This window comes from Peromyscus maniculatus, chromosome 8, assembly GCF_049852395.1.
Source record: "Peromyscus maniculatus bairdii isolate BWxNUB_F1_BW_parent chromosome 8, HU_Pman_BW_mat_3.1, whole genome shotgun sequence".
NCBI lineage: Eukaryota > Metazoa > Chordata > Mammalia > Rodentia > Cricetidae > Peromyscus > Peromyscus maniculatus.
In genome coordinates, this window is record NC_134859.1 from 63,369,424 (window position 1) to 63,392,464 (window position 23,041).

Genomic DNA, 23,041 nt, shown 5'->3' on the forward strand with positions numbered 1-23,041 from the left:
ATTTTTGTTGTTGTTTTCTTTCACTCACCAAACTACTAGTTTCTTCTCAGTAGTATTTCAGCACTAAGCTGGAGACTTCTGAAAGGGATCTGCTATTGTGTGATATTAACATGGACCAAGGTGGTCCCCATCGAACTAAGTCTGTAAGGTACGCAGCAATACAACAGCGGCTGAACACAGAGGACCTGCACACAAAGCGGCACCCACAGTGTGAGGATTAGTCAGCGGCTGGTAGGCATTGGCTCAGACTCCTGGTGGCAACTAAATAAATAACTGACTATTGCTACTTGTAAACAGGAAATCCCATACGCCAAAAAGGGGGTAATAAAATTATGTCTGTGTAGTGTGATGAATATTCTAATAGGTGGCAGTTCACAAATATGGCATCATTCAAATACCTCTGGCATCTGCTCTGTGTTGGCTAAGTGTCTTTGTTTTTGTACAAACAAAGCAAAAGTACTGTCTGGGGTCTTAGAGTTTGGGTAGCATGAGATCTCACTGTACAAGAGACAAAATGTAGGAATAGAGAGGCTTTAGCTCCTCACTCCATGCTGAACATATCTATCACAGGAACTTTCAGGGTCCCCTGACCTTCTGGTTTTTCCCTCTGATAGTTCACAGGCTTGGTAGTGCAATCCCCACACAGCTTATGATCTCCTTAAGCAACTCCATCTTATAATGATAGAACCTACAAAATCAGCGACAAACTTCTGAAGCACTTAGCAAAGAACTACATGATTTTTTACCACCTGAAAAGGTGAATACAATCTTTTAATGTTCATGGTTTTCTGCTTTTTAGTCCGAATGAGGTTGGGAAGTCAGGCCCATTTCATAAAGAAAGGAAACACACTGGTAAGGAGTGGAGGTGTGTTTCAGCACAGATGCTACCTGCCCTCAGTGGCTCACAGACTGTGGAATAGGGAGGAAGGCTGTAGATCTTCCAATAAACTTCTTAGGCTATGGACATCCTAAAGTGATGATTCAGGCCAGTTTGCTTCATTTTATTTTGACATTGTTCAGATAAAACCCCTTCTATTAAGCCAATTTCTTTTTGCCACACACATGAAATATTTATCTATTCCCACTTTTAAAATTTTCCAAAAGTTAAAAACAAAGAAACAAAAAGCCAACCACAAAAACCCGGCAGCCAAATACTATGACAACCCAATTAGTAAACACAAAACATAACGCTTTACAAAAACGAATAAAATATACCATATGCACTCAGCTTCCACATGGTAGTACCCAAGTGAGGAGGCTGCGGTGATGATTTCTGTAGGCAGTTTCTTTTGGCAGACAGCTCCAGCGGAATTGCCACTTTCAATTATTATGTGTAAGACATGTGTGACCCATTGGATATTTGTGAAGTGACACTCGTGCTTCTGCTCATGCCCTGTTCTGTCCGTCCCCCAGAAGCTGTCCGCCTCAGAGCCTGGGGGCTATTGCGGACTCCCATACTGCTACCTCGAGGGACCCCTTGCATTGGCCCTGAGGGATGACCCCAAGGCTGGGGTCCACCTTGCATTGGATGGCCCCAAGCTTGTGGTGTGCCACCCATGGGATGACCCCAGTGAGGTCCGGGACCCCCAGTAGGATTGTGAGACCAACTAGAAGCTCCTGGGTAGCTGTGGCTGAATGCCTCAGGGGAGAGATTAGAAAGGACCATGTTACTGAAACCTAGTCTCATGCTTTCAGAGTCAAAAGCTTCAATTTCTCGGGCTTGACGTTCAAGCAGGCTACGTATTCGTTCTGTGCGTTCATTCTGCAAAGCCAACATCTCTTCTTCAATCTGTCAGGGTAGGAAAAGGGAGTAAGAATATCAATTTATGTTTCAGATCTATAAGCTAAAGCAGCAATAACTACTCAAAACAATCAACAGCTTTTTTTGTTTGTTTGTTTGTTTGTTTTCGAGACAGTGTTTTTCTGTGTAGCTTTGCGCCTTTCCGGGAACTTGCTTTGGAGACCAGGCTGGCCTTGAACTCACAGAGATCCGCCTGGTTCTGCCTCCCGAGTGCTGGGATTAAAGGCGTGCGCCACCACCGCCCGGCGATCAACAGCTTTTTTATGAATTATACTGAAAATTGTTTTAAAAGATACACTGGGATTACAGGTGTGTGCCACCACTGCCAAAACTACTTTTTTTTTTTTTTTTTTTAAATAGAGAAAGTGTTTACAGTTTTTGAAAGACATTCTATTCTTAAGTACAAATAGGATTTGAGACAGGGTCTCACTGTGTAGTCTTAGCTGGCCTTGAACTCACAACCTACCTGACCCTCCCTCTGGAGTACCCAGCCAGATTGTACTTTTTGACCTCATGTTAATTATGGTTAACAAAATAACCATTTCATTGTGATATCTAATAAATTGATAACCAATTTTTAGTGTGTATCTAAATTTCTCTTATTATCTCAAAAGTCTTGTTGATAATTTTTTTATTTGGATTGAGGTTCAAACAAAAACCATTCATTTTGTCATTTGTCTTTAATTTTTTTAAGTCTATAGCAGCTGTCCATTCTCCTCACCAGTCACTTGTAAACTGGCTATAAAAATGTCTAAATTCTGGATTTGATCAAATATATATATATATATATATATATATATATATATATATATATATATATATGTGTGTGTGTTTTGCTTTTGAGACAGGGTTTCTCTGTGTAGCTTTGGAGCCTGTCCTGGAACTCGCTCTGTAGACCAGGCCGGCCTCGAACTCACAGAGATCTGTTTGCCTCTGCCTCCCGTGTGCTAGGATTAAAGGTGTGCGCCACTACCACCCAGCTTACCAATTATATCTTGATGCCATCATTTAGTATTTTCTCCTGTGCTCTACTTGGTATTTGCTATAAACTGGTAGATCCAGAGGGATGTTTATATTTAGGTTAAATAAGGATTGACTGATTAATTGGTCATTATTGATATAAATTGGCCAAAACTCATTATCTTTCTTGCATCAGTCAGAACTCTCTGTGCCAGACAGAGGACAGTATATCCACATCTTAAATCAAACTGCACAAGAAATGGATTCAGCATGATATGGTTACCATGCTGAATCATGGTATGGTGTACCATCTTATCAGCTTTCTTCAAAGAAAACAAAACAAAACAAAATTGGGTTGGGGGTGGATGAAGTCACTACTGGTGATTGAACCCCAGATCTCCCGCAAGCTAGAAAAAATTACCACCTAGATACTACATTTTACATCACATAAAATGTGTGTCTGTTCAAAGAGTCCATTGCTTTATGTACCTCAAGCTATGCTGGAACTTTGCATCCTCCTGCCTCAGCCTGCCAAGTGCTAGAATTACAGATATGTGCCACCATGCATGGCTTGATCCTTCTTTTGATTAAACAAAAACATTTTAAATTATTTTTATTTATGAATATATACATTTTTGTCTGCACCATGTGTGTGCCTGATACTCATGGATAAAAGAAATGGGTGTCTGATCCTCTGAAATTAGAGTTACAGGTGGATATGATCTATTATAAGGGTGCTAGAAATCAAACCAGTGCTCTTAACCACTAAGCCATTCTCCAGGCCCATGTTTTGAGTAATATTAATATTAATCGGTAGATTCTGATGGTCAACTCATCCATGCAACAGAAAGTTTTCTTTCGGCTTTTTAAATTGACTGGGCTTGGCGATGCACACCTGTTATCCCAGCACCCAGGAGGCTATACATCTGGAGGTAAGAGCTGAAATAAGACTTTATAAAATTTGAAGAACTAGGGTTAGAAGTATTGCTCAGTCATAGAGCATGTGCTTAGTATGTGCAATGTTTTGCATCAAAAAGAGGAGAAGGCAGAGGAGGAGAAGAGAGGGGAGAGAAGGAAGGGGAGGGATAGCAGAGGAGGTGGATGACAGTTGAGCTGGGTCCTGGGGATCACACACAGCTTGTCAGGCTTGGCAGCAAATGCCTCTACCTGCTCAGCCATCTCACCCGCCCTACTTTTATTTACTTATTTAACTCCCCCTCACCACCCCAAGACAGGGTTTCTCTGTGTAGCTCTGGCTGTCCTGGAACTCACTCCATAGACCAAGCTAAGAGACAGACAGTGATCTGCCTGCCTCTGCCTCCCAAGTGTACCGCTGCTACCACAATCTGGCTTCTGCTTTTCTTTTTTTAATACAGAGTCTTGCTGAGTTGCCCATTATGGCTTTGAACTTGCAATTATCCTGTCTTGGCCTCCCCAGTAGTTGACATTGTAAGCCTGTGCCACCAGGCTTGATTGAAGTAAATAAACAAATATTAATTTATCAACAGTAATTATAAGCGAACACACACACACACACACACACACACACACACACACACACACACACCACACACACACACCCACACACCCACACACTAATGTATTCTATTTTTATTACAAGAACTACATGAACACAAAACTTTACAAGGCAATGGTTCAAAACAATGGATGGCAATTTTAAGATGACCAATAGGCAAGTACTAACTAACAATGCACAATGGACTGAACTACATCAGCTATTGTGAATTTACTGCTCAAGAACTTTGGAACGTATCACTGAATTCCGTATATAAATTACTAACATTTCTCATAACGAATGCCTTCCCTTTTTAAACTCAAAAATCTTTTGCTAATATCCTTTTACTAAATCAATCTCTCTCAGACAGACAGACAGAAATACATATACCTTAGTACTTTGAATGACAAATTAATTTCAAGATTCTAGGTCTGTTTTCTAATATATCTGACAATAAGTCAGAAAAAGTAAAGACATGCTAACATGGTGCTGCATGTTTGTAATCCCAACGCTAAGGTGGAAACAACTCTGAGGAGAGTTCAAGGCCAACTTAAACTATAAGACTTGTCTCCATCCCCGCCTCCACCCCCACCCGCCAAAGCTCCAAACAGTAATGATGAATCTGGATGTATAAGATGTATAATTTTTCAGCTTGTGGAACTGGTTTTAACTTCTGTTCCTCAGTAATTTCCCACTAGCTGTACAGTTTCAGACAAAGACTTAAAGTTTATATATACACTCCTGGTTCGTTCTCTCTCTCTCTCTCTCTCTCTCTCTCTCTCTCTCTCTCTCTCTCTCAGGCAATCCCTGCAATTTTTTTTTTTTTTTTTTTTTTGGTTTTTCAAGACAGGGTTTCTCTGTATAGCTTTGCGCCTTTCCTGGAACTCACTTGGTAGCCCAGGCTGGCCTCGAACTCACAGAGATCCGCCTGCCTCTGCCTCCCGAGTGCTGGGATTAAAGGCGTGCGCCACCACCGCCCGGCAATCCCTGCAATTCTTATTCCTCATTATGTCAGTCTTTCTGCAGCCTCCTTAGGTAGAGCTAGGCAGACAAAGCAGTAAGGGAAACGGAGAAAGCATTGCTCCTCTCATAGTTCCATGATCTTCACATAGCTTCATATTCTTTTTGTCTGTACTGAGACAAGCTCTCACGTAGCCCAGGTTGGCCTCAAACCTGCTATGTAGGCAAGGATAACCTTGAACTCCTGTCCTCCTGCATCCACACCCAAATCCCAAGGGCTTAGATTATAGGTATGTGCCACCACACACAGTTCATTTTTTATGTGTTATTGTTTTTGGACCCCAGGCCCTGATAAAGTACTTGCACAGTGGGTATAGCCATTACTCCCTTTCTTCAGTTTCTCGCTGGGCTCAGTGGTGCATGGCTCATTTTTTCTTGGGCCAGAGGTCCATGGGCCTGTACTTGTCCCTGTAGAATTTTCTGTGGTTTTCTTTCTGAGTCTGGTTAATGATGGTGAGGACACGAATGATTTGTGGACAACTCCGAACTTGGAAAGCTTAGCACAGAGACACATGTCAACCATAATTTGAGACAGCTCCACCTTCAGATCACTGAGTTGTTTCAGCAGCTCCTTCATACCTCCAAGGTCTCAAGTCTTAGTCTTCTCACAGCTCATAATCTTTATCCATTAATATTTCTTTGAGGTTTAGAACTCATTAATTAAAAAGTTCGTTATTGAATACTTAAACTACAAAACTAGAACTAACGAAAGACAGTATTATAAAAGAAATCTAACTCAATCCCTGTTGGTATTAGTAGAGTTCTTGTCTTGTAAGTGCAAGACCTGAGGCTCATTCCCTCAGTCTAAATAATTAAAAGCTGTGAGCCTGGGTGTAGTGGTGCAATTCTTTAATCCCAACACCTGTAGAGGCAGGGAGAGCTCTGAGTTCAAGACCTGTCTTGTCTATCTAGAAAATTCAAGGCCTGCTAGGGCTACGGAGTGAGACCCTGCCTCAAAAAAACGAACCAGAGCTATGGAGATGGCTCAGGAGGTAAAAGTATTTGACATGCAAGTATGAGGACTTGAGTCCAGATCTCCTGAACCTATGTGAAACATAGACACAGCCAGGTATACTGCTGCACCTTCTCTGTGAGTTTAAAGCTAGCCTGGTCTACATAGAGTTCCTGGCCAGCCAGGGCTACATAGCGAAACTTTGTCTCAAGAAGAAAAAAAAAAAGAAGGCAGCAAAGCATGAAAAGGCATATCTGTAATTCCACTGTGTTTATGGTGAGATGGAAAGCACAGGAGATCCCCAGAACTTGTGGGCCAGCTACCATAACAAGGCGCAAAGTGAAGAATGACACCTGACATCCTTCTCTGACTTCCACAATGCCATGGCATATAAGCCTGCACTCACACACAAACATGCACTTGTACAGACAATACACGATACGCACGTATTCAAAGAAAATGAAAACATACGCCCCCACATCCCCAAGCTTGTGAGCACACACGTATATTTAATTCTTTTGATTAAAAACCAATAGTAGGCCGGGCGGTGGTGGCGCACGCCTTTAATCCCAGCACTCGGGAGGCAGAGGCAGGCGGATCTCTGTGAGTTCGAGGCCAGCCTGGGCTACCAAGTGAGCTCCAGGAAAGGCGCAAAGCTACACAGAGAAACCCTGTCTCGGAAAACCAAAAAAAAAAAACAAAAAAAAAAAAAAAAAAAAAAAAAAAAACCAATAGTAGGCCGGGCGGTGGTGGCACACGCCTTTAATCCCAGCACTTGGGAGGCAGAGGCAGGAGGATCTGTGAGTTTGAGGCCAGCCTGGGCTACAGAGAGAGTTCCAGGAAAGGCACCAAAGCTACACAGAGAAACTCTGTCTTGAAAAACAAAACAAAACAACAAAAAAACCAATAGTAGCCGGGCGGTGGTGGCGCACTCCTTTAATCCCAGCACTCGGGAGGCAGAGCCAGGCGGATCTCTGTGAGTTCGAGGCCAGCCTGGGCTACCAAGTGAGTTCCAGGAAAGGCGCAAAGCTACACAGAGAAACCCTGTCTCGAAAAACCAAAAAAAAAAAAAAAAAAAAAAAAAAAAAAAAAAAAAAAAAACCAATAGTAGAAAAATTCTCTTCCTTCTCTTATCTATACCTTTTGTTCTAAGAGTGCTCTGCGAAGGGAGACCCTCTGTTCCAGCTCTCGAAGCTCTCGATCATGTTGGGCCTCAGCCTGCATCTTGATTTTGCTCTGATATGCATTCAGTAGCTCCAGTTCCTGCTGCAGCTGCATCTTCAAAACCTGGCATTCTGCTTCCTGTGCTTCATCCAAACGCAGCTGAGAGAAAGAAGAGAAACTGATATATTCTACTGTGAACTAACCATTCATAACTTATAGCAGAGTGAGAGAAGACAGACTACGTTTTTGTAAGCTATATAAGAGCTCTTTCTTGTAGTCTGGTGTGAACATCCCTGAAAAAGAAAGATAATAACCAATACTGCATGACAGAAGATGCTATCATAAGCTGTTCTAAAGATGCCTGAATAACTATACTTTTTCTTAAGAAAAATCTAGAATATGATTGGGTAATATAAAGTGCTCAGTCTCTCCTTCCCTAGTAGAATCAAAGTCAATAAGCACAGTACACAAGCCTGATCTGGGTAGCTGCTTATTTTTGTTCAGTTCAATATCTAAAACTGAGTCTTACATATTGACATGGTTACATTTTTAATAGTTAGAAGTACCTATACAATATCAATTTTACCTCCTGGTTTGCAAATCTAAAATACTGATTATTTGGTCCTTTAAGAAAATACTTGCGCCGGGTGGTGGTGGCCCATGCCTTTAATCCCAGATTAAATCGGGAGGCAGAGGCAGGAGGATCTCTGTGAGTTCAAGGCCAGCCTGGTCTACAGAGCAAGATCCAGAAAAGGTGCAAAGCTACACAAAGAAACCCTGTCTTGAAAAACCAAAAAAAAAAAAAGGGGGGGGGGGAGGGCGCAGAGCTGGAGTGATGGCTCAGTGGTTAAGAGCACCAATTGCTCTACCAGAGGACCCGGGTTCAATTCCCAGCACCCATATGGCAGCTAACAACTGTCTGTAACTCTAAGATCTGACACCCTCACATAGACATACATGCATACACCAATGCACATAAAATAAAGACAAATTGTTTAAAAAAAAAAAAAAGAAAGAAAAAGAAAATACTTGCACAGTATTTCATCTGTGTGCTCCAAAGTAACCATTTAGATTCGTATATACATAAGTATGTTTTGCCTACAGTTTACTCACCTGGTCTTTTTAAGTTGTTGGAATACACACCTGCGGGGAACCTTTATAAGATCTTATGTTTAAATATATCAGTGAAATTCTATATACACCATGGTTTTTCCAAGCAATGCTAAGAATAGGAAGAATATGGATGACCACTATTTTTTCCTGTGCTATTAAAGAGCTATCATTGCCAACTTATCTTTTAATTGCGAGGGTTTCATTTAGGTGGTACAAAGAAAAGGGTACTAAATTTGTTTTGCCTAAACAAAGCAAACTCACAGCTTGTGTGGAGAGCATTTCATTAATGCTATGATCATACTGCTCAGCCAAGATGGCTAACTTCCGAGTCTGTTCCTCCTTGAGTCTCTTCAGAACGGCTTTGTGCTCACTCTTTGGTGTAGTCTCCAGTAGGTGGTTTCTTAATGCTTTGTACTGTCTGGTTTGAATTTTGCATGTATCCTGAAACTGCTTTTTTATCTGGAGTTCTTTAGACTGGAAAGAAAAAAAACAAACAAAAAAATATATATATGGAGAGAGAGAGAGAGAGAGAGAGAGAGAGAGGGAGAATATCTTAACATATAGCATTTGGCATAGTGTATACTTACTTACTTATATATAAAGTCAAGAAGAAAAAAGAAGAAAACCACAATGTCATATGATAAGACTGCAGCTATTTTTTATACTTGGCAAACATTCACGTCATAAACCTAAATTTCATCTCATAAATCAAATTATGGTAGTTATACAGCAAGGCAGAATTTTACCAGGTATCTTGAGGCAGAAAACAAAGCATTGTTTCTTTGTTTATTTAGAACGCTCTATTCTAATTTCTTTTCTTTCCATGATAATCTCAACTCTAACCACAATCTGTAACAGATCCTACTTTCTGTGGAATCTATGTGCCAAACTTTAGATTGATTTTGAAGTGTGCAATAGTAAATGATTATTCCAATTGTCTTTTCTTTAAGACAATAAGCTAGACAGAATCAAACATTAGTTCACTCCACCTGCCTTACAATATTAAAGTCTGAACCTGAAGCATCATACATGTCAGCAAACACTCTACCATCAATTCACATTCCAACCCCTTTTAAAAAAATGTTTTATTTTGAAACACGGTTATGCTAAGTTGACCAAGTTGTCCTTGAAGTCCTCCCACTTCAGTGTGCTTCAGCCTACTCAGTGCTGGGACTACAGGAGGCATGTGCCACCTGCAGTAATGGCTTACTTTATTCTTTTCTATTTTTATTGATTTATCTTTGGTTTTATGAGACAGGGTTTCTCTGTGTAACCTTGGTTGTCTTGGATCTTACTCTGTGGACTAGGCTGGCTTCGAACACACAGAGATCCACCTGTCTCTGCCTCCTAAGTGCTGGGATTAAAAGTGTGCCAAACCACTGCATGGCGAGATACATTTCTATAAGGTATGTATGTTAGTTCAGCCTAGAAGTGAGAATATATTCACTTACTATACTGAAACAGAACCCACAGTTAAAAAAATATTTTTTGCCATTATAAATAACGGCAGATATAAATTAGTTGATTCAATATACACGTCAAGAATACAAATATAGCAGCCGGGCGGTGGTGGCGCACGCCTTTAATCCCAGCACTCGGGAGGCAGAGCCAGGCGGATCTCTGGGAGTTCGAGGCCAGCCTGGGCTACCAAGTGAGCTCCAGGAAAGGCGCAAAGCTACACAGAGAAACCCTGTCTCGAAAAACCAAAAAAAAAAAAAAAAAGAATACAAATATAGCTGGGCGTTTGTGGTACATGCCTTTAATCTCAGCACTCGGGAGGCAGAGCCAGGAGGATTTCTGTGAGTCTGAGGCCAGCCTGGGCTACAGAGTGAGTTCCAGGACAGACTCCAAAGCTACACAGAGAAACTCTATCTCAAAAAGAGGAAAATGAATACAAACATAAACCCAAGTTTAGCTGGGGATTAGTTCAGAAGTAGAGCACCTGCCTAGCAGTGAAGTATAATTAAATGAAAAGTTACCTATTTGTCCAGGAAAAGAAAATGTCTCTATTTCCACATTATAACATTAATATACATATATATGTATTTCTCACCAACCGAGGAACCATGTCCTGGCCATATGCTAGGGCTCATTATGTGAAGAAGGGTAAAGAAATGGAAAACTAGGTTGGGGATTTGGCTCAGTGGTAGAGCGCTTGCCTAGCAAGCGTAAGGCCCTGGGTTCGATCCTCAGCTCAAAAAAAAAAAGAAATGGAATTTTTTTTTTGTTGTTGTTTTTGTTTTTGGAGACAGGGTTTCCCTGTGTAGCTTTGCGCCTTTCCTGGAGCTCACTTGGTAGCCCAGGTTGGCCTCGAACTCAGAGATCTGCCTGGCTCTGCCTCCCGAGTGCTGGGATTAAAGGCGTGCGCCACCACCGCCCGGCTAAGAAATAGAAAATTATAAAAGACTTTTGGTTTAGCCAAGCTTAGTATCATTGCTCTTAAATACTGGTTTGGTTTGGTTTGGTTGGCGACAACGTCTCACCATGTAACTCTGGCTGGCCTGGAACTTGATATATTCAGGCTGACTCTGCTTTCAGAGTGCTGGGACTAAAGAGCCACCACACTCAGCTTAAATACTGTTCTGGATCAACATTCTACCAAGACCTTCTAGACAAGAACAAATAATGAAATTTAGACATTATCTTCTACCTCTGTGTAACAGTCTCTTCTTTAAAATGTTAATCATCCCATAACATGGAGAGTGCTCCTTAAAATTTTCTTTATCATAAATAAAATTAAATTATTGTTGGCAGACACTATAATACCAGCACTTGGGATGCTGAGGTAGGAAGATTAAGGCCCATCTGGACTTCATAGAGAGACTGCTGCACAGACCAAGAGGAAGAGCCAGATTTGGCACATGCCTGTAATCTTAGTACTTAGGAAAGGTAAGAGGAGTAGGAATTAAGGCTATTCACAGCTACACACAATGGTTTTGAGACCAGCTTGGACTATGAGATTGTGCCCTGAAAAGCAAAAAAAACTGAGAAACACAAAAAATGTCCCTTACTTAACTGCTGACACCTCCACACCCCCCCCAAAAAAAAGTCAGAGCAGTCTTAAGAGCACTAGGTACTCTTGCAGAGGACCTGAGTTCAGTTCCCAGCACTCATATGGCAGCTCATACACCACCTGTAAGTCTAGTTTCAGAGGATCCAAGCCCTCTTCTGGTCTCTGAGGGCACCAGCCACATACATACATGTAGGCCAACATTCACACACATAAAATGGAAATAAAAAACCAAAAGTGAAACCAAAGCCCCAGAGAAATATTAATAATCAGACCAAGAAAAACTACATCCTTCGATGTTGATTCAACAGAAAATGAGATGGGAAGCTGGGTGGTAGTTGCACATGCCTTTAATCCCAGCACTAGGCAGGCAGTGGCAGGTGGATGTCTGTGAGTTTAAGGCCAGCCTGGTTTACAGAGTGAGTTCCAAGACAACCAAGGCTGCACAGAGAAATTCTGTCTCAAAAAACCCAAAGAAAGTGAGATGGATTCAAATTATAATTATTTCTACTCATATAATACTAACAAAAAAGTCATCACCTGGAAAGAAGGTTGAAGACATAGAAGAGGTAGTAGTTTTACCTAATCCATTCCACAGAAACAGCACCCTTCTCTCAGAAATCCTAGTCAACATATATATGTACCCAAACTGACGTTTCTCCTCTAGCTCAGCGTCTCACAGAAAACTACAGGTGCACAGACACTTATTGGGATATGTTGGTGGTAAACCAAACATTCTGTTGAAACTAAACAAATAAGAGAAACATTTTTTCTTTCATACAAGAGGGAAACCTTACATTCGTCATCAGTAGAAGGTATTCTCCTTAATGTCTGAAATGAGATGGTGAAACATTTCCCTCACTTTCATGTGATGCCTGAGAAAATCAGATTACTTTTTTTAAAAGCTCTCAAACTAAAACGGTTACAGGAAGAAAGGTTCAAGTCGAACAACGCCCTAGGAAAATGGAGTCACATCGGAATTATGGTATGACTACAGTAAATGAATTAGGTGTCATTTTGGTTCATCTCTGGGTACTGCAGACTTTCAAGCTATCATTTCAAAAGCAAATACTATTTTAAAAAATCTTTGGTAGGGTTTACGAACGTAGCTCACTTAGAAGAGTGCTTTCTCAGCATGTATAAATCTCCTGGTTCAGTCCTCAGCACTACGGGGATGTTGGTACATCCCAGCAATTCCATCACCCAGAAGGTTTAGACAGAAATATCAGATTTCAAGGTCATCTTTGGCTACATGATGAGCAAGCTATACTATATGTGACCTCATCTTGAAAACTAAAAGGTGGGGGGGACACTTTGGTGGGCAGTATCTGAACTACAGCCATATGATTCTCTCTCCACTATATAAACAAAGAAATCGGCCGGGAGGTGGTGGTGCAGGCCTTTAATCCCAGCACTCGGGAGGCAGAGGCAGGTGGATCTCTGTGAGTTCGAGGCCAGCCTGGTCTCCAAAGCGAGTTCCAGGAAAGGCGCAAAGCTACACAGAGAAACCTTGTCTCGAGGAAAAAAAAAAAAAGTCATTATGAATTCTAACCTCTTTAAACACTGGCAATCAGCACAACTACTCTGTAAGTGCTTCAGTCTTCTGAGTGCTGGATTAAAGGATGCCATATTTGGCAGAAAAGCAATCTTTTCAACATAAATACTTTGGGACCTGGAGCTAACTGGACATAAAAAAAATTTTAATCTGTAAACAAGTACAGATTATAATCACTGATGAAAACCTTACAGTGAGTGCTTTTTGTTTTGTGTTTTTAAAAACTGATTCAATTACTTCAAATATTCATTCTAAAATATGAAATTTGAAAATTTTCTTAGAATTGTTAAGTTCCATTTGAGCTAAATATTTAAAAAACAATCTTTGTTGGGGTTTAGGAATGTAGGATAAAGGAAGAGAGCAAACTTTTACATTAAATTGTTTTTTTAAAACTTGATTTTATAGTAAAGCTACACAGAGAAACCCTGTCTCGAAAAACCAAAAAAAAAAAACCAAAAAACAAAAAAAAAAAAAAAAACTTGATTTTATAATTATGAGTGTTTTGCCTGCATGAATGTATGTGCACCATGTATTATTCCTGGTGCCTGAAAAGGTTATTGGGTTCCCTGGAACTAGAGCTGCAGATGGTAATGAATCACCATGTCAGTGCTGGGAATCAATTTCAAGTCCTCTGAAATAGCAACCATTGCTCTTAATTGCTGAGCCATCTCTTCAAACTCACTTTTATATTTTTAAATTTTATATAAATCAGCTGGGCGGTGGTAGCACACACCTTTAATGTCAGCATTCAGGGAGGCAGCGGCAGGCAGATCTCTGTGAGTTTGAGGCCAGCCTGGTCCATATAGTTACAGGACAGCCAGAGCTACATGGTGAGACCCTGTCTCAAAACACCAAAAATTTTATATAAATCATATTGACATCAAATTAAGAGTCCCAGACTGAGTTACTTAGAATAAAAAGAGCCGGGCGGTGGTGGCGCACGCCTTTAATCCCAGCACTCGGGAGGCAGAGCCAGGCGGATCTCTGTGAGTTCGAGGCCAGCCTGGGCTACCAAGTGAGCTCCAGGAAAGGCGCAAAGCTACGCAGAGAAACCCTGTCTCGAAAAACCAAAAAAAAAAAAAAAAAAAAAAAAAAGAATAAAAAGAAAGGTTAGTATTTTGACTGTGGACTATAATTTAAGCGTCAGATACTATCTACATTTAAAAAAATACTGATTAAGAATTCCCAGAGTTAGCCGGGCGGTGGTGGCGCACGCCTTTAATCCCAGCACTCGGGAGGCAGAGGCAGGTGGATCTCTGTGAGTTCGAGGCCAGCCTGGACTACCAAGTGAGTCCCAGGAAAGGCGCAAAGCTACACAGAGAAACCCTGTCTCGAAAAACCAAAAAAAAAAAAAAAAAAAAAAGAATTCCCAGAGTTATAATTTTGGTGATTCTTTTCCTTTGATACAAAGTACACAAGCAAAAGCTGAAGCAGTCCATACAGGAACCAAGGAAGCATGCTAAAAATGAACAGGACTGAGTCAACTCAACCTGTCTCAATGACTAGACATATGCCAAGAAGCTTACACTAACGGTACCTTTAAACTCTTAGGTTGTTGTCGAACTTCCATAACATGTTTTCGTCTTAGTTCCCGTTCCCTTCGCTTATTGTATTCCAGCTGGTTAGTGAGCTCAGTTTGATGCTGCAGTCTGATCAACTCACAGCGCATCTTCTGAATAGTGTTGAGGTGGCGAAACTCCAGTTCTTGCATGGATTCATGCTGTCGTAGTAGCATTGCATGTTCTAAGTCCTTCTGAGTCTGCCTTTTGTTTAACTCCTAAAATATAATTCCAAAGACAAAGGTATACTTTATAGCTTTACAAACCCAGGGGGGAAAACATTAACAAATGTTTTCACTTTCCACAGAAACATGAAGATCTGATTTCAAATCCCCAGAACCCACGTAAATTTTAGCCATGATAGAACAGAGAAACCCTGTAGTAAACAAACAAAACAAACAAACAAATAAAAAGTTATTCTCTTAAAATATTTTTTTCAAATAAAAAGGGGAGCTGGAGAGAAGATAAAGTAAAAAAGAGCACTTGATGCTCATGCAAAGGACTTGGTTTTGGTTCCCAGCACTTGCATAGTGGCTCACAGCCTCCTCCACTTCCAGGGCAACCAACATCTTTCTTCTTCCCTCCACAGGCACTGCACACACATGGTGTACATATAATCACATACATACATACACATAAATGTTTTAAAAGTATATATACATATAGAACTATCAGTAACATGAAAATCAATGGCATCTATTATGCTGCAAACCCTCATTCCTAGAGGTAACGGGTTGTTGTAGATGTTTCTCAGCTTTATCTAATTTATTGGGACATATCCATTAATAAAAAAAAATAAAGCTGGACAGTGGTGGCACACACCTTTAATCCCAGCACTCAGGAGGCACAGGCAGAAGGATCTCTGTGAGTTCGAGGCCAGCCTGGTCTACAGAGTGAGTTCCAGGAAAGGCACAAAGCTACACAGAGAAACCCTGTCTCAAAAAACCAAAAAAAAAAAAAAATAATAATAATAATAAAAAAATAAAATAAAATAGAAATAAAAAAATAAAACATCTCAATTGATTAATATAGGCACAAAACTTTGTTTTCTTCCATTTGATAATCTAATGCATATATACCTGGATCAGACCAGCATACAAACACTTTTTTTTCATTCATTCATTCATTCATTCATTCATTCATTCATTCATTCATTCATTCATTCTCTCTCTCTCTCTCTCTCTCCCGCCCTCCAAAATTTTCGTAACTAAACTGCCAGGAATGAAAAAATCCTCTTGCCTGCCTCTCCCTCTCAAGTACTGGGATTAACAGTGTGTGCCACCACATCCAGAAAAAGACATTTTACTTTTACTGAAAGCTACCACTTTGTGATACAATTTTCAAATGATTAGTCATTTAAGATGGTTCCCTCTGTTTGCTTCTACCAAAGGTATCAACAAATGTCTAACTATGTTTATCATGTTACTATTTCTACAGAATAGAACTCCAAATGTACATTTGACAGGTAAATGTTTACGTGCATAATTTTTAAAGATTTACTTTTATTTTTAATTATGTGTACATGAGTGTGTATACACCACATATGTGTGGGTATCCTGAGAGGCCAGAAGAGTGTCACATCTGCTAGAGCTGGAATTACAAGCTGTTATGAGTTGCCTAATGTTGAGTGTTGGAAACTGAATAAAGGTCCTCTGAAGGTCCAAGAACTTTCTTAACCATTGAACCATTACTCTAGTCACTCTGTATATTTTTAAAAGCTATAGTTCAGTCAGGTGGTGGTAGTGCACATCTTTGACCCCAGTATTTGGCAGGTAGAGGCAAGTGGATCTCTGAGTTTGAGGTCAGCCTGGTCTACAGAGTGGGTTCCAGGACAACACAGAGAAACCCCATCTTGAAAAACAGCAACATCAAAAAGCTGTAATTCAATATTGCTCAAAGGATGGTAGGTACTAACAATGTCCATTAACACCTACGCCTACATCTAAGACTGGATGTTTTTTCTTATCAATATAATTTTAAATTTAAATCTAATCAATATAACTTTAAATTTTAATTTCATTTTTATGATTTATTTTTATATATGTACATTGGTGTTTTGCCCACATATGTGTCTGTGTGAGGATGTTGGACCACCTGCAACTGGAACTACTGACAGTTTTGAGCTGCCATTTGGGTACTGGGAATTGAGCCCAGGTCCTCTGGAAAAGCAGCCAGTGCTCTTAACGGCTGAACCATCTCTCCAGCCCCTCTCTCATCTTTTTGATACAAGGTTTCACTATGTAGCCCTGGCAGTCCTGGAACTCAAAGTCTGTCTGCCTCTACCTCCCAAGCCGAGTGACAACATGCCTGGCTAAGTTCAAATGCCCTTAAAATTTAAGAACTTATCTTAAATTACAGGTATGCGTGCTGTTGTGTGGTATGAGCACTTGGGTGCAGGTTCCTGAGGCCAGAGGCATCAAATCCTCTTGGAGCTGGAATACAGGCAGTTGCAGGCCCCTGTGAGTGCTGGGAACTGAACACATGGCCCCTGCAAGAGCAGTATGTGCTTTTAGGTGCTGTGCCATCTCTCTAGCCCCTGAGTTTCTTCACTGAATACTCAGCATTATACTCTAAGCACAACTTACTTTATTCCATTCTTTGAAAGAAATTTATTTATGTTGACAGACATCCTGGTAAAGGGAATAATTATTAAGACACGACTAGGCCTGGTGGCACAAGCTTTTAATCCCAGTATTCAGGTAGCAAAGTCAGGTTGATCTCCCCATCTTAAAAAAAAAAAAAAAAAAAAAATGGGCTGGCAAGGCTGGCAAGATGTCTCAAAGGGTAAAGGGGTCTGCTTGTCAAGCCTGAAGTTTCCCAGGACCTACAAGGTAGAAGAATACACCTAACTTCTACAAGTAGTCCTCTGACCTCCATATATTCATGTGTCCACATCCAAAGATAAATAAATAAAAGAATTAAAAAAAGAAAAAAAACTTTCAATAACATTTGCCAAGTAATAATTAACAAGATTATTAAAAAGTAAATGGTAATTAATACATACCTCATGGTACCCATTCCAGATCAGAGGTAAGAGTTGCCAAATTAATTTTCTCATATTCAAAAATTAGTATTTTTGTAATTCCCATATTATCAACAAGTTATTTACTGAATGCCTACTATAGGGTAGATGCTGGGCATACGAAGAACTGAACAAAGTCTGAGACTTCATAAAAAGCCAGGTCTAAGCCAGGCAGTGGTGGTGCACACCTTTAATCCCAGCACTCAGAAGGCAGAGGCAAGTGGATCTCTGTGAGTTCGAGGCCAATCTGTTCTACAGAGCGAGTTCCAGGATAGGCTCCAAAAGCCACACAGAGAAACCCAGTCTCAAAAAACCAAAAGTCAGTTCTAATGAGGAAGATAGACACACTGACCTCCAAAATATTGTGTCTTCATGTGTACAGAAGAGGGCGAAAAGCAGAGCACCTTTAGAAGGAGAAGTAATTGGTACCAAGAGGAGGTTTTTCTCAGATGCTATCACAGGGGAAAGGTCTTGTGAATATCTGCACAATAGTGACTCAGGTCAAGAGAAATCCATGTAGAAAAGCAGAGATTTGGAAGTGACTGGAAACTGAAAATTTTCACTTTCTTTCAGTTTTTTGAGACAGGTCTGCTATCCTGGAACTCACTATGTAGACCAGGCTGGCCTCAAACTCAGAGATCTGCCTGCCTCTGCCTCCGAGTGCTGGAGTTAAAGGTGTGCACCACCACACCAGACAAAATTTTCAATTTTCACAAAGGATTCATTGATAAAGAGTTTTACAGTAACAATCAGGAGATGAGGCAGGAGTTACCACACAAGTCTAAGATTACCTTGGACTCAATAGTAAGTTTTAGACCAACCTGGCCCATAGACTAAGGCCTTGTCTTAAAAAAATGTTTTAATTTCCAGCTCTGACTATTTACTTATTTTAATTTTTATAGCATTCAAATATACATACCTCCCTGACAAGGTCCTGTTCCAAGTTATGTCGCCCAAGTAACATTCTTCTCTTGAAGCGGCGACATTCCAGCTCTAGATACTGCCTTTGGCGTCGAAGAAGGTTAGCTTCTTCTTCTGCCTGGAAGTGTTGTATGTTCTCCTTCTGCTTGGAAAGCCATTCCTGCTTTTCTTTTTTAGGTGTGCTCTGGTTTTCATTCAGCTCCTGGAAACAAAACCACCAGAAAAATTCAGCTACATAAAAATTAACTATGTGAATGTATAATGTAACATGGTACACTGATCTAGTAATGTTTTGAGTTTTGTTACTGTTATTACTATGCAGCCTGGGCTGATCTTGAATTTACAATCCTCCTGCTTTAGTCTACTTGTTGGTAGAATTATGCAGGTATACATCCCCATGACTAGCTAGGATAAATTTACTTATTTACTTTTCACAAGGGAGGGAACTTAATGTAGGGCCCTGACCATGCTGGAAGCTACATCCTCAATCCATTACATGCTAAACTCTAGTTGTGTTTTGTTTCTAGTAAGAGCTCAGTAGACCTGGAAAAGCTAGGTAATATGATTCTATGTACATCATAATATATAAATAGCTTTAGTTTTGCACAGGCTCATTTTCATGTTTCCTGGCTTTAAAGCACAGAATGACTGGTTAAAAAGTAAATAAACTTTAAAAACCTTTCCAAGGTTAAAAAGTAAAACTTTAAAAACCTTTCCAAGAAGAGCCAGAAGCTATTTCAAGTTAAAAACAAAATCATATTTTAATTGGAATAAGGATAAAACATTTAAGCATAATTTTAATCCCTTTGTTTTTCAATATTCTGAAATACATTCATATTAAGCAAAACTGAAACACAAACAACTAATCATATTACTCAAGGAGATGAACCCTAAGATGCTAATTAATACTGGTAGATTTTTCCTCAGACTCCTAAGTACAGGATTATTAGTGTACAACACCATCTCTAGATGAAGGAAATGAGTCTATTTAGCTCCTAGTCAACTAGAAAATTTAAGTAACTTAGACATTACACTCAATGCCGTCACATAAGCAGATATATACTCTGTGGCCACAAACAAATCTTTATGCTAACTGCCAAGTAGAGAACCATTAAACACAGGAATTTGGTAAAGAAGTACCTCCTTAAGCTGCTCTTTTCGAAGTTTATATTCTCTTTTTTGGGACTCCAAAAAGCTATTCAGTTCTTTCTTCTGTTGAGCCTGAATGTGCTGCTGGAATTTTTTCTCCTCATTGGCCATCACTTTAGCCTATATAGAATGTTTTAAAAAAATGAATCAAATCAGTTAAGTAGGAAAGTTTAAAGCAAAAGTTTACTATCTCTGACCAAGGATACTTAGTAGTAGTAGAAGAGGAGGAAGACTAACAGAATCATCAGAACACAAACAACCAAACAACCTAACCAGTTCATTCTTTTCAGTCTAATTTCAGATGATTTGTTTTGTTTGTGCAATTTATTTTTTAAATATATTTACAGAACCAAAATGTTTTCCTCATTTTATTGAATAAGAACATACACTCTGCCGTGCAGTAGTGGCACACACCTTTAATCCCAGCACTTGGGAGGCAGAAGCAAGCAGATCTCTGAGTTCCAGGCCTGCCGGGTCTATACAGAGTGAATTCCAGGACAGCCAAGGGTCTTATACAGAGAAACCCTGTCTCCAAAACCAAAACCAAAACCAAAACCAAATACCCCAAAACAAACAAACAAACAAACAAAACAAAAAAAAATCCATACATTTCCTTCAATAAATAAAAACCAAATACATATTTATCTTCAAACATAAACTAATAATTAAAAAAATATTTTTAATTATGTGTGCATTTGTCAGTGTATAGGTATGTGGAGATGCCTGTTGAGGCCAGAGGAATCAGCTCCCCCTGGTGCTGGAGTTACAGGTGTTATGAACCACCTGATGTGGGTGCCAGAAACTGAACTTAGGATCCCTGGAGTATGTGCTCTTAACTGCTTAGCCATCTGCCCAGTCCTATAAACCAAGCTTTTTTTTTTTTAACCTGAGTTAATATATATATTAAATAATGACATACATTCATCTTCAAATTAGATCCTTACCTGTAACTCATACTAAAATGAATGCTAAATATTACATATGTATCACATATAATTTGGGTGGAGTGTGTGATGTTTTGAGTCTACATATGTGAGTGTACGTAAGTGGAGGCCAGAGGTTGATTCTGGGTGTCTTCCCTATTTTCTGAGATTCTCACTGACCAAAGCTCATCAATTTAGCTAGATTAGCTGTAACATTCTGCTGCAAAGCCACTGCTTTCTAGGATGAACCTTTTTAAGCATTGTTGTTGTTGTTGTTGCAGTGCCAAGAAAGGATAAAATATTGAGCCTTGTACATGCTGGGGAAGCACCCAATCACCTGCTTTGATCTCTACCTCCAGACCCTTTTGTAAAAATATTGAGTCTTACTGTGTGACTCGGGTTATCTGTAAACTTGCTATGTGTGTAGCCTACCTCCACCTCCCAAGACCTCAAACTCACAGAGGTGCACTTGCCTCCACCCTCCAAGACCTCAAACTCAGAGGTGCAACTGCCTCTACCTCCCAAGACCTCAAACTCAGAGATCCACCTGCCTCCACCTCCCAAGACCTCAAACTCACAGAGATCCACCTGCCTCCACCTCCCAAGATCTCAAACTCAGAGATCCACCTGCCTCCACCTCCCAAGTGCTGAGAATAAAGGCATATACTACCACATGTAACCTGCACAATTATTTGTTTATTTGTTTGTCTGTTTATTTATTTAAATATTTTTGAGACAGGGTTTCTCTGTGTAGCCCTGACTGTCCTGGAACTCACATTGTAGACCAATCTGGCTTTGAACTTACACAGAGATCCATCTGCCTCTGCCTCCCAACTGCTGGGATTAAAGGTGTGTGCCACCACAACCTGAACCAGTTTGTTTTGTTTTTGGTTTTTTGAGACAAGGTTTCTCTGTGTAGCTTTGCGCCTTTCCTGTAGACCAGACTGGCCTAGAACTCACAGAGATCCTTCTGCCTCTGCCTCCTGAGTGCTGGGATTAAAGGCGTGCGCCACTTGTTTTTGATTCTTAAATAGAAAGCTTTATACAAGTTACATAAATGCTTCTCCTTCCTGGATCAATTTCCTTAGTTCCTAGGGCTAGAAACTTCAAACATCAAAATGCTAATCTAGATAATTCAGAGATGGACACAGTCTAAAAGGAATAAATAATATTAGCCACCTCTTTTTCCATAGCAGCTTGGTGTTTCTTGATAAGTTTCTCCATTTCTGCAGCGAAATTGTTACGCTGAGTTTCAAGATCTTTGTCTAATCTGAGACGGTGTTCATCCATCTCCGCCTTTAGTTTATTTTCCAGAGTCATCAGCTGCTTTTGATGCTGCCGCCTCATCCGCTTGTAACCAGACATCTGTTCTCGAAGTTCAGAGTCCTGCTCATGCTCTTGCATCTGCCTTGTAACCTAGACACAAAATTGAGAAGCAAAAGACAAGAAAGTCAAACATTTTTCTTTCACAGCTTTAGAAAGAAAGCTGGGCATGGTGGTACAGGCCTGTAACCCTAGCACTTGCTTGGCTGAGAAAAGAAATCACCCAGAGCTCAAGTCCAGACTGGTAGTACCATATATAATGAGTCTAAGGCCAAGCCAAGTCTTTTATGTCACAAGACCCTCTCTCTACTAAACAAAATAATAATGATTAAGCATTCAGAACATTAGTATCACTGGAGGAGGTAGTTAACCTAAGAAATTCCATTACAGTTTACAATTAAAATTCTAGCAGATTTTTTTTTTTTTAATTTATTTTCATGTTTGTGTACAACATACGATTGTGAGCTGTCCCATATGGGTGCTGGGAACCGGAACTCAGATCCTCTGGAAGAGCAGCCAGTGTTCTTAACCACTACGCCATCTCTCCAGCCCCCTCCTCTAGCATTTCTTTTAAAGAAATAGACAGGCTTGAGAGATGGCTCAGAGGTTAAGAGCACTGTTTGCTCTTCCAAAGGACCTGGGTTCAATTGCTAGCACCCACACAACAGCTCACAACTGTCTTTAAATCCAGGGGATCTGACACCAGGAAAAAAAGAGAGAGAGAGAGAGGGAGGGAGGGAGGGAGGGAGAAAGAGAGAGAGGGAGAGGGAGGGAGGGAGGGAGAAAGAGAGAGAGAGAGGGAGGGAGGGAGGGAGACAGAGAGAGAGGGAGAGGGAGAGAGAGAGGGAGAGGGAGAGGGAGAGGGAGAGGGAGAGGGAGAGGGAGAGGGAGAGGGAGAGGGAGAGGGAGAGGGAGAGAGAGAGAGAGAGAGAGAGAGAGAGAGAGAGAGAGAGAGAAAGAGGGCCTGGCAGTGGTGGCACATGCCTTTAATCCAGCACTCAGGAGGCAGAGGCAGAAGGATCACTGTGAGTTCAAGGCCAGCCTGGTCTACAG

At 40.5% G+C, this 23,041-nt stretch overlaps 1 protein-coding gene across 3 annotated transcripts in view; it reads right to left on the bottom strand.

Annotated features, from left to right (window-relative positions):
• Positions 1-974: 974 nt before the first annotated feature.
• Positions 975-23,041, bottom strand: part of Taok1 (TAO kinase 1) — a 112,445-nt gene continuing 90,378 nt past the window's right edge. For all 3 annotated transcript variants that reach the window (XM_042282429.2, XM_006977440.4, XM_076577602.1), the window contains 7 exons: positions 21,845-22,081; positions 19,734-19,862; positions 18,592-18,795; positions 14,629-14,868; positions 8,788-9,000; positions 7,390-7,572; positions 975-1,789 (listed from right to left, as the gene is read on the bottom strand). In XM_042282429.2, coding sequence (XP_042138363.1) covers positions 1,328-1,789; positions 7,390-7,572; positions 8,788-9,000; positions 14,629-14,868; positions 18,592-18,795; positions 19,734-19,862; positions 21,845-22,081 — 1,668 coding nt within the window. In that variant the 3' untranslated portion in view covers positions 975-1,327. The remainder of the gene's footprint in view (positions 1,790-7,389; positions 7,573-8,787; positions 9,001-14,628; positions 14,869-18,591; positions 18,796-19,733; positions 19,863-21,844; positions 22,082-23,041) is intronic.